This window comes from Sardina pilchardus, chromosome 1 (genome assembly GCF_963854185.1).
Source record: "Sardina pilchardus chromosome 1, fSarPil1.1, whole genome shotgun sequence".
Taxonomy (NCBI): Eukaryota; Metazoa; Chordata; class Actinopteri; order Clupeiformes; family Clupeidae; genus Sardina; species Sardina pilchardus.
In genome coordinates, this window is record NC_084994.1 from 18,531,623 (window position 1) to 18,545,432 (window position 13,810).

The 13,810-nt window shown below is 39.8% G+C and overlaps 1 protein-coding gene across 1 annotated transcript; it reads right to left on the reverse strand.

Moving 5' to 3' along the window:
• Window positions 1–4,464: 4,464 nt before the first annotated feature.
• On the reverse strand, window positions 4,465–9,747 carry LOC134083336 (polymeric immunoglobulin receptor-like). The gene is made up of 8 exons (XM_062539638.1): window positions 9,440–9,747; window positions 8,973–9,281; window positions 7,766–8,086; window positions 7,286–7,579; window positions 6,765–7,082; window positions 5,772–5,897; window positions 5,495–5,529; window positions 4,465–5,230 (listed from the first exon to the last, which is right to left on the reverse strand). Exons 1-8 carry the CDS (start codon window positions 9,477–9,479, stop codon window positions 4,805–4,807), a joined length of 1,869 nt encoding a protein of 622 aa, XP_062395622.1. The 5' UTR covers window positions 9,480–9,747; the 3' UTR covers window positions 4,465–4,804.
• Window positions 9,748–13,810: the final 4,063 nt, after the last annotated feature.

The window sequence follows — 13,810 nt, forward strand, 5'->3', positions numbered from 1 at the left end:
CGCACTGTTTGGCTAGGCTGGCCTCGAACCTAGCGCAGGCTTGGCCTCAACGGTGCGACCCTAGACCATCCCGCTAGGCAAAAATATTTTTGGCCTCTAGGGCGCGTCTAGATTTCTAGGCTAATCGTGAACCAATTTCACGGAAAAACATACGTCTTGACTGTTAAACCCGGCGAAGATTCAACACATTTGCAGTCATTCCCGTTGTCCACGCTGCTTAAAAAGGTGATTTCTCTTCTTCTGGCATATCATGACAGGAGAACCATGTCAACTTTGGATGCGGTTATCTTAGCGATAGTTTGTGTAATACCCTCAACATACATATCGTTGGAAAGCTTAGTTTATGGCCGTTCACGTGAGCACAATAACTTAATTTTGGAAATGTTATCAAAACGACGGTTTTGCTTTACAGGGTCACATATGAGGTGCTCATGGTGCCTCTACAAAAAATGAGAGGTGAATCAGGCACACTAAACGTAAGGTGCTCTGAGTGTTTACTGGCAATACAAAACAACATGAAACCACCTTCACTTATTTTTGTGTACACCAAAGTAAAGTAACATCTTTTTTTTCAGTTGGTATTCATCACACAGGCCTCTGCATTGCAACATCGGTGAAAGAGCGTTTCTGGGCCTCTAGGTTGCCTTGACCATGGAAGTAAACATAAACGTAACAAGGTATTAGTACAGTACGTCATTGTAAACGTTGTTGAGGAAAAGTGAAAAGCAGCTTGCTGTAAAGAAACTATTTATTGCCTAAATTTGGGTGCTGTCCTTTGGTGCCCTATGCTCAGTCTGTGAGGCACGTGGTGGGAGTGTTGACACTGCTTAAAGGTAGGGTATGGAATTAGCTTTTTTGGTCATTTTTGCAAAATCACTTGAAATCTTATTCCTAACCCACTTACAGCCACTGAGTTGGAAGTACTGAAATGGAAATTAAACATGTCAATCATCTGCGGAACGGGCAGGGCTCGAAAAACTCCAGCCAATAGAATTCTAAACCCCATACCATCATTTCACAGCTCATTTGTCAATCTAACGGTCTTCCTCTTCCTCCTCCCCCCCGCACGCGCGACCTGTTCGTGCACATAGCACGAAAGCTGTTGACCGCCAGTCAGTGCTGAAACGAAACTGACTAGGCCAGCTACACGTCCCATAATGTTCCCCTCAAATTGTATGTGTCACTTCATTTCTATACATACTAAGGCAGCGGATACCTACGGAAACTCAATCACCCACGCAATAAATAAGCTATGTAGCAAAAATTACATTTTACCGTGACTCGAAGAGTGTTGTAAACATGAAATCGAAACTTAACCGCTTGGAGCTACAGTGGAATAGGCGAACCAGCGGGCCAGCACTAAACTCGGATATTTCAGAAGATAAACGCCCTGGTAAGAACCAAACCAGATTCTGTTCAAATATACACACCTATGGCTACTGAAAGATGTAAGGTAGCCTATATCAAATGTTATTTTGGTGTATTAAAATGCATCGTTGTTTTAGAATTTCCGAACGAAAGGGCTGGTAGACTAAGGTGCTTTTACCATAATGTAGGCTATAAAATCATCTACCTTGTCTGATTTGTGGAACTATTACCTACAACCCTTTGGAGGTGAATAAAGAATGTAATTGGGGAAGTTGATGTGGGCGATTGTATGGAGACTAGAGCTCATAGTGCAGTACAGTAGACCCTGGCATTTCATTTAGCCTGGCTCGCTCTCGCGCATAACTTTCGTTGGTGCATGGAGGGCGGGACTTGAGGTTGTATGTATTCAAAATCTGCCAGCCGTTTTGCGAATTCCGTACCCAACCTTTAAAAGAAAACAGCGAGTGTAGCCTATTTCTTCATCCTCCATGCTTCCCACTATCTTCAACACCTGACGGCTGACGGCCCTGTTGATGAGAAATCAAACCAACACTAGGTCATATGCTATTTCTAAATGAGTTGAAGTATAGATATGAGTCGGCTTTTTTATCGATGCGGAGACTTTACAAATAATACTTTTCAAATTCATCCAGATTTTTAACTGATAAACACTTTTGCCATCGATGCAACTGCATCGTAAGTGTTCATACCGATTTACCGATATGAATCTTACCACCCCTAATACATACACACAAATACACACATGCCTAGACATAAAACATTGCACAGGAATATGTTAGTGACTACTTGTTACTAAAGACTAATATTACTGGCAATTAAATTATTTCCAATGTCATCATCCCGGCGAAGGTTTAACACGATAACTGAAAATCCTCATGTTACTTTCCCATAGAAAACATCTCAAGATACCAGATCTCCTTGAGATGGTAGCTTTTTTGTAGGCAAACTTCAGAGGTCTATTGAAGCCATGAAGCAGGGGGAATTTGGTTGGACATGAGGAAAACTATTTTTGTTGTTTTGTCTTTGTTTTCGGGTTTTCCCCACTCTTCTATAAACATTCTGGGAAGTAGGAGTTACGCATGGGCTGGTCGCCTGTAGTCGGTAATGTGCAGGCCGGTCCAGGACTTGGTGGTGAGCTGGTATGGTGTCCTCTTGCATTTCATCCACTAATAGCTCGTACACACTGACCGCTACATTATTGCTTTGGACTTTGAGCTTGTGGCCAGGCCACCTCTTCCTAACACCTGGTATCTAAAATTAATTACTGAACATATTGGCTTCCTGGGGAAAAAAATGTCTATATATTGTGCTTCATATAGAAGTTACAGTGGCTGTTAGTCGAGTCCTACCAGCAACACATCAACCTGATGTGAAACACTGACAGAGGGAAAGTTTCTGTAGTTTCAGAAAACCACAGCATTTCCTGGAGACGGTATGATGCCAGTGCTACGCATCACAGAGAAAGATGGAGGGAGGGAGATAGGAAGTGATTTTGCAATGACAAAATGCAGTCACACAGACACACATGCATGAATGCACTCATACACACAAAAAAAACATGGATACACACAAGTGGTACCACAAACAACACACTATTTTGTTTTAAAAAAAACGTAAATACTTACGTTTAAAGCTTTGTGAATATACTTGTCAACTGAACTCATATTGTTATATTACATCACATCATATCAAAAAGGTAAAAGCAGAGAGCTTGACTGACAAGGGAGACCTCTGCTGGACATAATGACTTACAGCAATTTGTCAAACTTATTGCCAACTATTTATTGGTAACTATTTCACAGCAAACAATATACCACTCATACTCTGAATGGCCTTGGAGTTTTATTGTCACAATTATACAACAGCTAGGTTTGTTAGAATCATTTCTCAATATTTGGAAGAGAGACATTCCATGAGGGACACTAATTCTAGGACATTCCCATTTGGACTGATTTCCATTAGTAATATTTTGTCACACCTCTCGTCTGTGCTCCCTGAGAAGTTCCACACATTATTTTGTTACTTTCTAGGAGACGGACTGCAGCCATTTCGTTTCCATTTCACAGAGCCAGGGCTGAGTAAGAAGGCCAGTTTTTCTTGTATACTGTCCTCAGCAAAAGGGAGCTAGCAAATTGAGATAAGATATTTGCTGGCTTTTATAAACAACAGCGGCAATATAAACGAAAATGATAGTAGCAGTGGTATAAGCGGGATAATCAACTCTGCGCCTTGCGTTTATAGGAAAATAATTCACTTGTCGAAGTGTAAAGGCCTTACCACTTCGAATATGCATTATTTTCCTTTATACAACAATTGGGTTCTATGGAGCTGTTTATTTGTTTCTGATTGGCCGAGAGACGTTCCATGAGTTGAAATATCCCACGATAATCAACTCTGACTTTTCACAGCTAATAATAAATCACTCCGCGATACAATGTGAAGTTGTGAAGTGTAAAACGAACTGTCACGTTGCAGCAAAGGTGAAATACAGACGCTCAGAACATAGTATATGACGGAGGTGGATTTTAGCTAGTGGGATGGCATGTAGGCTAAGTAAAATAGTGATGTTTCAAAGCTAAAAGCATGTCCTAACCAGACGCAATGCGAGCTAACGTTGATTAGGCTACATTGCTGGACAACGGGAGAGATAGAACTAACGACTGGCTTTTGCCTTTAGCAACCATGCTTTTAGAACTAACAACTGGCCTTTGGCCATAGCAACCATCCATTTAGAACTAGTAACGGCAGTTTGTCCTGCAAATAATAATTTGTGGCGGAAAGAAGTAGTTCTACAAAAAAGACAGGGATTTAAACGTTTACATTATAATGGGAAATGAACGCAAAAAAAAACAAGTGGTAGAATTGTTGTATAAAAGCAATATATCACTCGTAGGCCTCCGGCCTCGTGGCTACGACCGAACAACACCCGTGGGAATATCCAGCAACAACCCACTCCCACTCGTGCTATATTGCTTAAATAAACGCACGGGGCATCAGATAGAAAGATAGATGAACACATTTCTAGATAGATGATGGATAGATGAAATAAAATGCACCATACTAATATGACAATTTATTCTGTAGTTTATTCATGGCAGACATACTGAGAGTCAAGACACAAAAGGTTTGCAAATAATGTTTTAGATAAAGATCATTTTAGGCTTTTCTATTATCTTTCACATGTGTACATTTCCATAATTTGAGACAATTGTCAATTTTAGAGACATATTGAAAAAAACATATTTCACTATTTTTTCATGGAAATGTTGATGCTGGCAAAGGCAAAGCACATTATTCACACCATGTCGGCTAAAACAATAAACAATGCAGTGCCAGTGCAGTAAACAGTGGCAATGCTAAGCCTAGGTTAGCGAAAATGTAGTGAACAGTGTAAATAGAAGACATGGATTATGGATCACATTGGGCTGAGCGGGGGGTTTGTGGGGTCTGGCTGAAGAGTGTGTGGTGTGGGGATGTCACTGGCATTAATGGGACATTGTGCTGTAGTATAGACAGTGTTGACTGTGTTATCAATTTCATCAGTGCTAAGGTGTGTGTCAGCAGGGGTGTGTATTGGTGACTGGATGTTTGAGTATGTGGGAACATCGTCGGGGATTGTGGGTAGTTCAGCGGTGGCATAGACGGTGTTGATCTTGGTGTGAGATTTCTTGGAGAGAAGATCCAAGCCTGTATCATCAGGAAGGTTTAAGGGTGACTGAATAGTGTAGTAGGTAGGGTCACCTGCATTGTCTACCTTGGTATAGTTGCATCTTGAAGTCAGGGGATGACGCTGGAGACCAATGTCCTCGATTTCCTCATAAATTCCATCTTGATACGGATTCTGACAGATGGAGAAAAGACAAATGAATCTCAGCAAATAAACTTTGGTCTCACTTTCATACAGTATGTTAAGGTGTCATTTTCTAAACAAGTGATTGGGAAACATTTTTTAATATCCTTTAATGTCTTTACATCATTTTTCATGACATATCATAACCGAACCCTACTCAAGTGAGAAACACACTGGAGAAGCAAACACACATGGGCGAACAGTAGAATAATATCACACTATACATTATGTTATTACAGTATGACATTTACTTACCTCTGCATTGTAGTAGATCACTATGTTTGACATATCTGATAAACACATACAGTATATACGGTTAACATCATATATGATCATCATCATATTATGAAATGTGATATTCTGCCTCTGTGTGTGTGTGTGTGTGTGTGTGTGTATGTGTATGTGTGTGTGTGTGTGTGTGTGTGTGTGTGTGTGTGTGTGTGTGTGTGTGTGTGTGTGTGTGTGTGTGTGTGTGTGTGTGTGTGTGTGTGTGTGTTGTGACTCGGTGGTAGAGGGATTTCACTATACCTACCCTGTTTCCCACTACAGCTGTGTTTGTAGCACAGGAAAAGGGCAACTGCTAACACCAGCGCTACTATCACCACCAGCGCTACTATCAACACCAACACAGCTGTCGGAAAAGGAATCTTTGTGTCATCTGTGGGAACAAAAGAAATATCTGATTCAACATGATGTGTGATTGCAGTGACAGCAATTATAGTGAAAGCAGCCATCAGACAATTATCCCAAGCAGTCATCACAATATGTTTTGGATTGAAGCAGTTCCAACAGTACAGTATGTTATGTTTTGAATGTCTTTAAAAATGTAAGCAACTATCTGTCCAATGTAAGAGCTGTCTCATTGTATGTGTGGTTTTATTTATATGTTTTGTTTCACTCTAAACATTGCCATGTGAATATGAAACAAATCAAAGGATGATCTCAAAAATGTTATGAATCTGACACAAAATATGTAAAACACTGTCAACATTCTATCACCTGTAAAATAGTGGCTATCAAGATCTGCTGGCTATCATGATTTTCCCGGATTTAGTCAGGTTTGGTGAGTTAAGGTGCATGCAACACTTGTTTGAGCTAGCCACAGATGTTTGCATGGGTGTTTGCATCACTATTATAATTTTAGAAGCTCTTGTTCCTATAAGAGTTGGATGTCTAACACACACACATGGGTTAGAAGAACACAATACTACTTATGCAGATGCTCACTATCAGAAGCTCTTTAATACATACAGGATATCTAATGATACAGATATATTGAACACATGTATTAACTTATACAAACAAATATTGGACAAGGCTGATTTGTCTTCATTTCCATAGCTTTCACGTACTGTATACAGTAGATGATAAGTTTTGACTGGATCTACGCCATGTTAGTTTCCATTAGGTAATATACTAGAATTCTACCTGACAGCTTATATTCCATCACATGAATTCAATAATGGATATGGTGTGAACAGTTTATCAAGGTCAAGAAAGGATGTGTGAGCAATGCCTTGCTTACCTGAGACTTGCAGCACCACGTTTCTGAGCAAGATGGTATATGTTCCATCAGGTTGAACTCCACACCAGTAGACACCCGAATCTTTACCCTCCAGGTCATAGATGGTCACAGTAAAGACACTCTCATTTTTGTTGTCAGACAGAGAATACTTTTGATTTACTTTTGGTTTGGAATCAAGTAGTTCTAACTTTTTACACCCTTCACCTATTTTACATAAATGTTTGGTGTTGTCTGTAAATTTCACAGAGTATTTGCACTGGATGGAGACATGTCCTCCCTTTTCAACAGTTGCTTTTGTGGATGGGTCACAGCAGTCACCTGTAAAACATTACAACATGTGTCAAGCTTATGTTCTCGGTGAGCTTTCAGCAGATAATATGCAATCCCATCTCTCTGTCTCTGTCTCTCTTTCTCTCTCTGTCTGTCTGTGTCTCTCTGTCTGTCTGTCTGTCTGTTTGTCTCTCTCGTATACATGAATTGTGAAGCTCTTCAACCACACAGAGCACAAATAAAGTCATTACCCTCTTTTATGGTGAGATGCACGACAGTGTGTAGTTGTCCATCTTCTACACAGTGGTAAGTTCCAGCATCGTCTGAGGTGAGGTTAGTAATAACAACTGTTAGCGAGTTCAAGAAAACATTTTCATGCTGCTTAAATATTCTGTCGTGAGAGTCATGTGTGAGGTGTTTATGAATGCAGGTAGTAGTGTTTCCCTTGCAGAAGTATCTCTTGTTGTGTTGATTCTGGTCATCAAATTGACAAAGGATCACAATGCCTCCTCCTGGAAATCCTTCCATTTGAATCATTTGCTTTTCTGTGGAATACCACAAAGAGTGTGACAGACATATAATACAACTGAAAATGTATATTTCATCTGAGTCAATTTACAATGGCAAAATTATCATAAAATGGCAAGCTCAATCAAGAGACAATATTGTTTGAAACATGCTGTATACAGTATTTATTGACTTATCAGGAAACAAGTCTACATGAGACTCACCTGTGATCTGTAGTTTCACCTGTCCGGTCAAAGCCACATTGTTTCCACCAGTTGTAACTCCACACCAGTAGATCCCAGCATCCTCCTTCTCCAGGTCATGGATAGTCACAGTAAAGGTTTTTCTTTTTTGGTCTTTAGTAAGAGAGTACTTTGTATTCTTCTGTAAATGCTCTGAGTTGATCAGATTCAGCTCGATAAACTTGTCATGTTGTTTACAGAAATATGTGATGTTTACGTTAGATTCCACAAGGTACTTGCACTGGACCTTCACATGTCGGCCCTCACGTCCAATAGTTGTAAAAGGTGAATCACAGAAGTCACCTGCAAAACATTTACAAAGTACTCAGATCTGATATACATACAGTATACAGTGGGGAGCACATGTAATTGATCTGAATGCCTTAATTAAAAAAAAATGAGTAAAAATCAAACCGCCAAGGGCACCAATTGTCTTTGTGATTGAAGAATGTATCGTAAATAAATAAACATTTTCCTTAAATGCTAGGGGGAAGGAAGTATTTGACCCCCTATATAACCCTATGGGAATTTAACACATAGGGTTAACATAGGGGCAGGCAGGTTTTTATTTTTAAAGGCCAGCTATTTCATGGATCCAGGATATTATGCATCCTGATAAAGTTCCCTTGGCCGTTGGAATTAAAATAGCCCCACATCATCACATACCCTTCACCATAGCTAGAGATTGGCATGGTGCTTTTTTCCAGTAGGCCTATTAGCCTGTTTGATTTGCATTGAGCTCAATGAGCATCAAACAGGCTAATAGGCCTACTGGAAAAAGCACCATGCCAATCTCTAGCTATGGTGAATGTTTACTTTGCAAACAGAAGCTAGATATGTCATTAATTTACATGATTAAGATTAAATGTAGTGTAAAGAAGATTATTGGAAAATCACCAAAATCAAAGTAAGTATGCAAACGGGGTGCACATGTGTTAGTATATCTAGTCTTGAGTCTTGATTTGAGGCTAGCCTACTGCGGTGCACCCTTGTCAATATCAAAATTGACTACTGGTTAGAGCCTGTCTTGCCTTAGAATGCTACTATGTTTTTAACTGTGTTATAGTATTGTGTTAATATCTTGTTGTAGCTTTAACTTTGACATATTCAGTGAATAGGCTAATCATGAAGGGAGAACCCTTTGAGCAAGAACTGCTATCACTCTTAGATATTAACGTAGACATTTTACCTTGTCTTATCTTCAAAATGAATGAAGTATGCAAGACTCCATCTTCAACTGCACAATGGTACTTCCCAGTATCCTTTGAGGTGAGGTTTGTGATGAGAACAGTTAAGGAGTCCTCTTTGATATTTTTATACTGAAAGACTCTGTCGTTGTCGTTGTGTGTTATCCGCTTGCCACGACAGGTTGATTTATCACCCTTACATAAGTACTTCTCCTTATCTTTAAACTGATGAGCATATTTGCAGAAAATGAGTATTCCACCGGTCATGAAACTTTCCAGTTGTTGAATTTCAGTTCTTGCACTTCCTGGAACTAAAACAGTAAAATGCATCAACACAACACAACTTTGAATGTAGACAGCTGGATATACTGATACAGCTTTTGCACAGATGCACATGTGATTGGCCAACACAGCATTGTGTTCTGAAAGTTTAAAAAATATTTGAATATAACCTTTTCATGTATTTTACCTGTGATGAGGCAGAGAGAAAAAATGACAATCTCCTTCATTGTGTGTGCTGCTGGCGATGTTTGATTGGGTGGTTCTCTTGCTGTAAGCTTCTGGCTTTACCTCAAGATGCATCCTGTCCTAGATACTCTCTTCAGTCATCTCTGTCATCCCCCTTCTTACAGTACCTATAACCAGTGAGGGTTAAAGCGGAGCGAGAGGCGCAAACGTTCGATCATTCCCACGTTCTGTCTTCGCAAAGGGGAGGGGGGCTAAATCCCCCTTTAAGCAGACCTCCGTTACATTCGAACTGAACTGCTTGCCAATCTGACAGAGATCGATATCCCACTATGACATCTTTACGTCACGCCTCTTTAAGCAGACAGGAACTGTTCAAATTTTGCCTCCATAGAGATGCATTATGTTTCTCTATCTTGTCAGTAATGAAGGATCTTTGCTTTAACCCCTCACTGTCTGCTGCTTGGCACAGCAAGCTCAAAGATCTGAGGGCAGTAGGCTACAGTACTGTGAGAGGCCAATCAGGTTAGCAGATCCTGTGATCTTCACTGAACAATGATCTTCCTCACATACAGTAATAGAGATCACATCATTTTTAACATTCTCTTTGTCAATTACCAAATGAGAAATGAGACAATTCATTTATTATATCCATCCTGTATTTGAGACTATAGATGTTAAAATATTTTTTTGCGTTTTTGTGACCATAGTCTTTTCATGAAATTACCTTTGCTTACTTTTGTGTACCCCAAAATAATGTCACATACTGATATTCATTTCCTCATGCTCACTTAACATACAGTAACTTTACTGGTAATGAGCTTTTTTCAATCGGTATTCATCAATACCTAATATGAACACATGATGAATTCATCATGTGTTCACACACAGGCGTCTGCATTGCAACATCGTGAAAGAGCTTGTCCGGGGTCTCTAAAGTTCCTGATGTGCAGAGTGAGGCTGTGGTTTAGTGATGAAGTGGAAATATAACATGTTAACCTGCAGTGAGATACTCAAAGTGACAAAGTTGCTGCGCACACACACACAAGAGCTTTCATGACTAATGATTTTCAGTAGTCAATTAGTCGTTCATAATAGTCGTAGGCAAGTCGTTCATTTATTTGTTTATTAGCCTATTTTTCGGTCAGATGATCATCATCTGAGCATATTGTATTATGGTCGTTGCAAAAGGATTGAAGTGTGCGGTCAGTTTTCGTTTAGATTTTCAGTTTTTGTTTGTCTTTATCGTGAGTGCGGTGTAACTCCTCCATACACACCTGGTGTGGGGGGAAACACATCAATGCACTGACATACATTATATAGCGTGTTCTGTTTGTCGAGTCCTACCAGCAACACATCAACCCGCTGTGAAACACTGACAGAGGAAACATTTCTGGCGTTTCAAAAAAACACAAATACAAAACCACAGCATTTCCTGGAGACGGTACGATGCCAGTGCTACGCATCACAGAGTGAGACGGAGGGAGGGAGGTAGGAAGTGACATTGCAATGACAAAATGCACACACACAAACACACATGCATGAATGCACTCATACACACAAACACCCATGGATACACACAAGTGGTAGCACAAACAACACATTATTTTGTTAGAAAACTGAAATACACCTTGCTTTATTGAAGTACTGTGAATATACTTGTCAACTGAACTCAATGAAGGACCACAGATAGCATGCTGTAAAGTAACGTATAATTTGTTCATACAGCAAGGAACTCTGAGCACTAACAGTCAGATGCACACACACACACACACACACACACACACACACACACACACACACACACACTAATATGACTATAAGACATCATACCAAAAAGGTGAAAGGAGAGAACTTGACTGACAAGGGAGACCTCTGGTGGACATAATGACATACTGCAATTTGTCAAACTTACTGCTAACTATTTATTGTACTATTCAGCAACAAATAAATAAATAAATGTACCACTCATGCTCTGACTGGCCTTGGAGGTTTATTGTCACGATTTTACAACAGCTAGGTCTGTCTGAATAATGTCTCAATGCATGATTGGAAGAGAGACATTCCATGAGTGACACCATTTCAGGACATTCCCATTTGAACTGATTACCACACCTCTCGACTGTGCTCCCTGAGAAGTTCCACACAGTGTTTCGTTATTTTTTTAGGGAACGGACTGCAGCCATTTTGTTTCCAATTCACAGAGCCAGGGCTGAGTAAGAAGGGCAGTTTTTTCTTGTATACTGTCCTCAGCGAATCAAGAGAAGATATTTGCTGGCTTTTGTAAACATGTATTAATGTAAGAAATCACTCAAGTGATACTGTGATATCAAGTGAGAATTAATGTGGACTTAGATCCTCTCTCACTCAACTTGGCTTGACATTTTCCATTGATTGGCATCAAATAGACTCATAGATAAACACATTTCTAGATAGACAGATGGATTGATGAAATAAAATGCAACATAATGAGACAATTCATTCTGTAGCTTATTCATGGCAGGCAAATAGAGAGTCAAGACACAAAAGGTTAGCAAATACTGTCTTACATAAAGATCATTTTAGGCTTTTCTATTATCTTTCACTGTGTACATTTCCATTATTTGAGACAATTGTCAATCTTAGAGACATATTGAAAAAAGATTTCACTCATTTCTCATGGAAATGTTAATGCTGGCAAAGGCAATGCACATACATTCACACAATGTTGGCTAAAACAATAAACAATTCAGTGCCAGTGCAGTAAACAGTGGCAATGCTAAGCCTAGGTTAGCGAAGATGAAGAACAATAAGATCATCAATGAAAATTACATTACACTAAACCAATTGTTGACTTTCCTGAGGGTGATAAAAACACTTATTATACAGCTCTTACAGATAAAAACACAAGTAAATAAAACATTTTAATAAAAGACATGGAATATGGATTATACTTGGCTGAGCGTGAGGCTTGTCGTGTGGTTTATATTCGTCAATAAAAACACAAATGCACACCATTGGGACACAAGCTGTGGCAGTTCATTATTGATCAGTGGAGACTGCAGAGCCCTGACGAGTGAAGCCTTTGTGGTCAACATTCAGGTTTATTGGAACATTACTAGGAATAGTTGGGGTATACTGTCGTGGAGTCATCATTGGAATGTGTGTGACTCTGGACATTAGTGTGTGTGTGTGTGCGTGTGCGTGTGCGTGTGCGTGTGTGTGTGTTCACTATCAGGGTTTACTGGGTTGATGAACAGTTAATTGTGCAATTAATTTTATAGATCCTTTTTTGGCGCACATTATTTGATTGCATTTATTTGAGTACTTGTTGGACTATAGACCAAAGCACACATGAGCTGGTAAGGTGTGATCAACATTCAGGTTCATGGAATATAGCAATACTTATGGCAGGGCCATAGAAAGAGAGAGTTGCAACACTCTTTGATATCGTCGCCATACGATCAAAAGCTCCAACAAACCTGCACTGAATGGCTGAATCGCAGGAGGGTGGGATGTATTTCTAGATTCTAGACATTAACTCCCTTACAACTGACCAAGACATTGGCTGTTATTGTAATAGTTTCAAAATCTCTCATTACCCTAAGCTGGCATGGGAAAGCGCTGCCATTTTTTTCGCCCACAGTCTCTTATGGGAGTGTTCCTACTCTGTTTTATCTATCGCTCTGGTTGTGGGGTCATCAGTGGATTGTGAGGGTCACTGGACATTGTCCAGTATTGTTCAGGGGATATACATGGGCCCTTAGCTGTTTGTGGTCATGGGATATTCAGTTTGAAGAACCCTGGAATGTTAGATCCATGTGGTCAGGACTGGGGTTTGTAGGAACATGAATACCTTTTATTTACCTAGTATGTATCCTAGGATAAATGTTAGGGTGATCAGCAAAGGCCGTGGGTTCAGGGGCATGGGTGTGTTCATTGTCAGGGTTTATGGTTTACCAGTTATAGGTACCTGAAAATTGGGGTATATATCTGTGCTGTATCTGATGGATTACAGCTGAGATTCCATGCTAGACTGTTTCCACTTGAACAGTTAATAGTCTATCAATTGGAATTGAGGGTACTTTTTTTTCAGCGCCCATTGGACCAAGATAATTTGTAATTTGTTCTGCATTGGCATACACTGTATTGATTTGAGTACTTGTTGGACTACAGACCATAGAATAGTCAGTGTCATCAGAAGTGTGTGTAAGTGAATGAGGGGTCTTACACAAACTGTCCTCATTTGTGTATTTGGGTTCTTCATTATCTGGGTTTGTGGGGTCTGGCTGATCAGTGTGTGGTATGGGGATTCTAGTGGGATTAATGGGACATTGTGCTGTGGCATAGACAGTGCTGACTGTACTATTGATTTCATCAGAACCAGTGCTACAGT

Coding starts and splice junctions, on each gene's coding strand:
- LOC134083336 (XM_062539638.1), bottom strand. CDS start 9,479: ATGAAGGAGATTGTCATTTTTTCTCTCTGCCTCATCACAG. Junction 7,580..7,765: donor GGTGAAACTACAGATCACAG/GTGAGTCTCATG, acceptor GGTATTCCACAG/AAAAGCAAATGATTCAAATG. Junction 5,231..5,494: donor TGATCTACTACAATGCAGAG/GTAAGTAAATGT, acceptor TCCATCTGTCAG/AATCCGTATCAAGATGGAAT.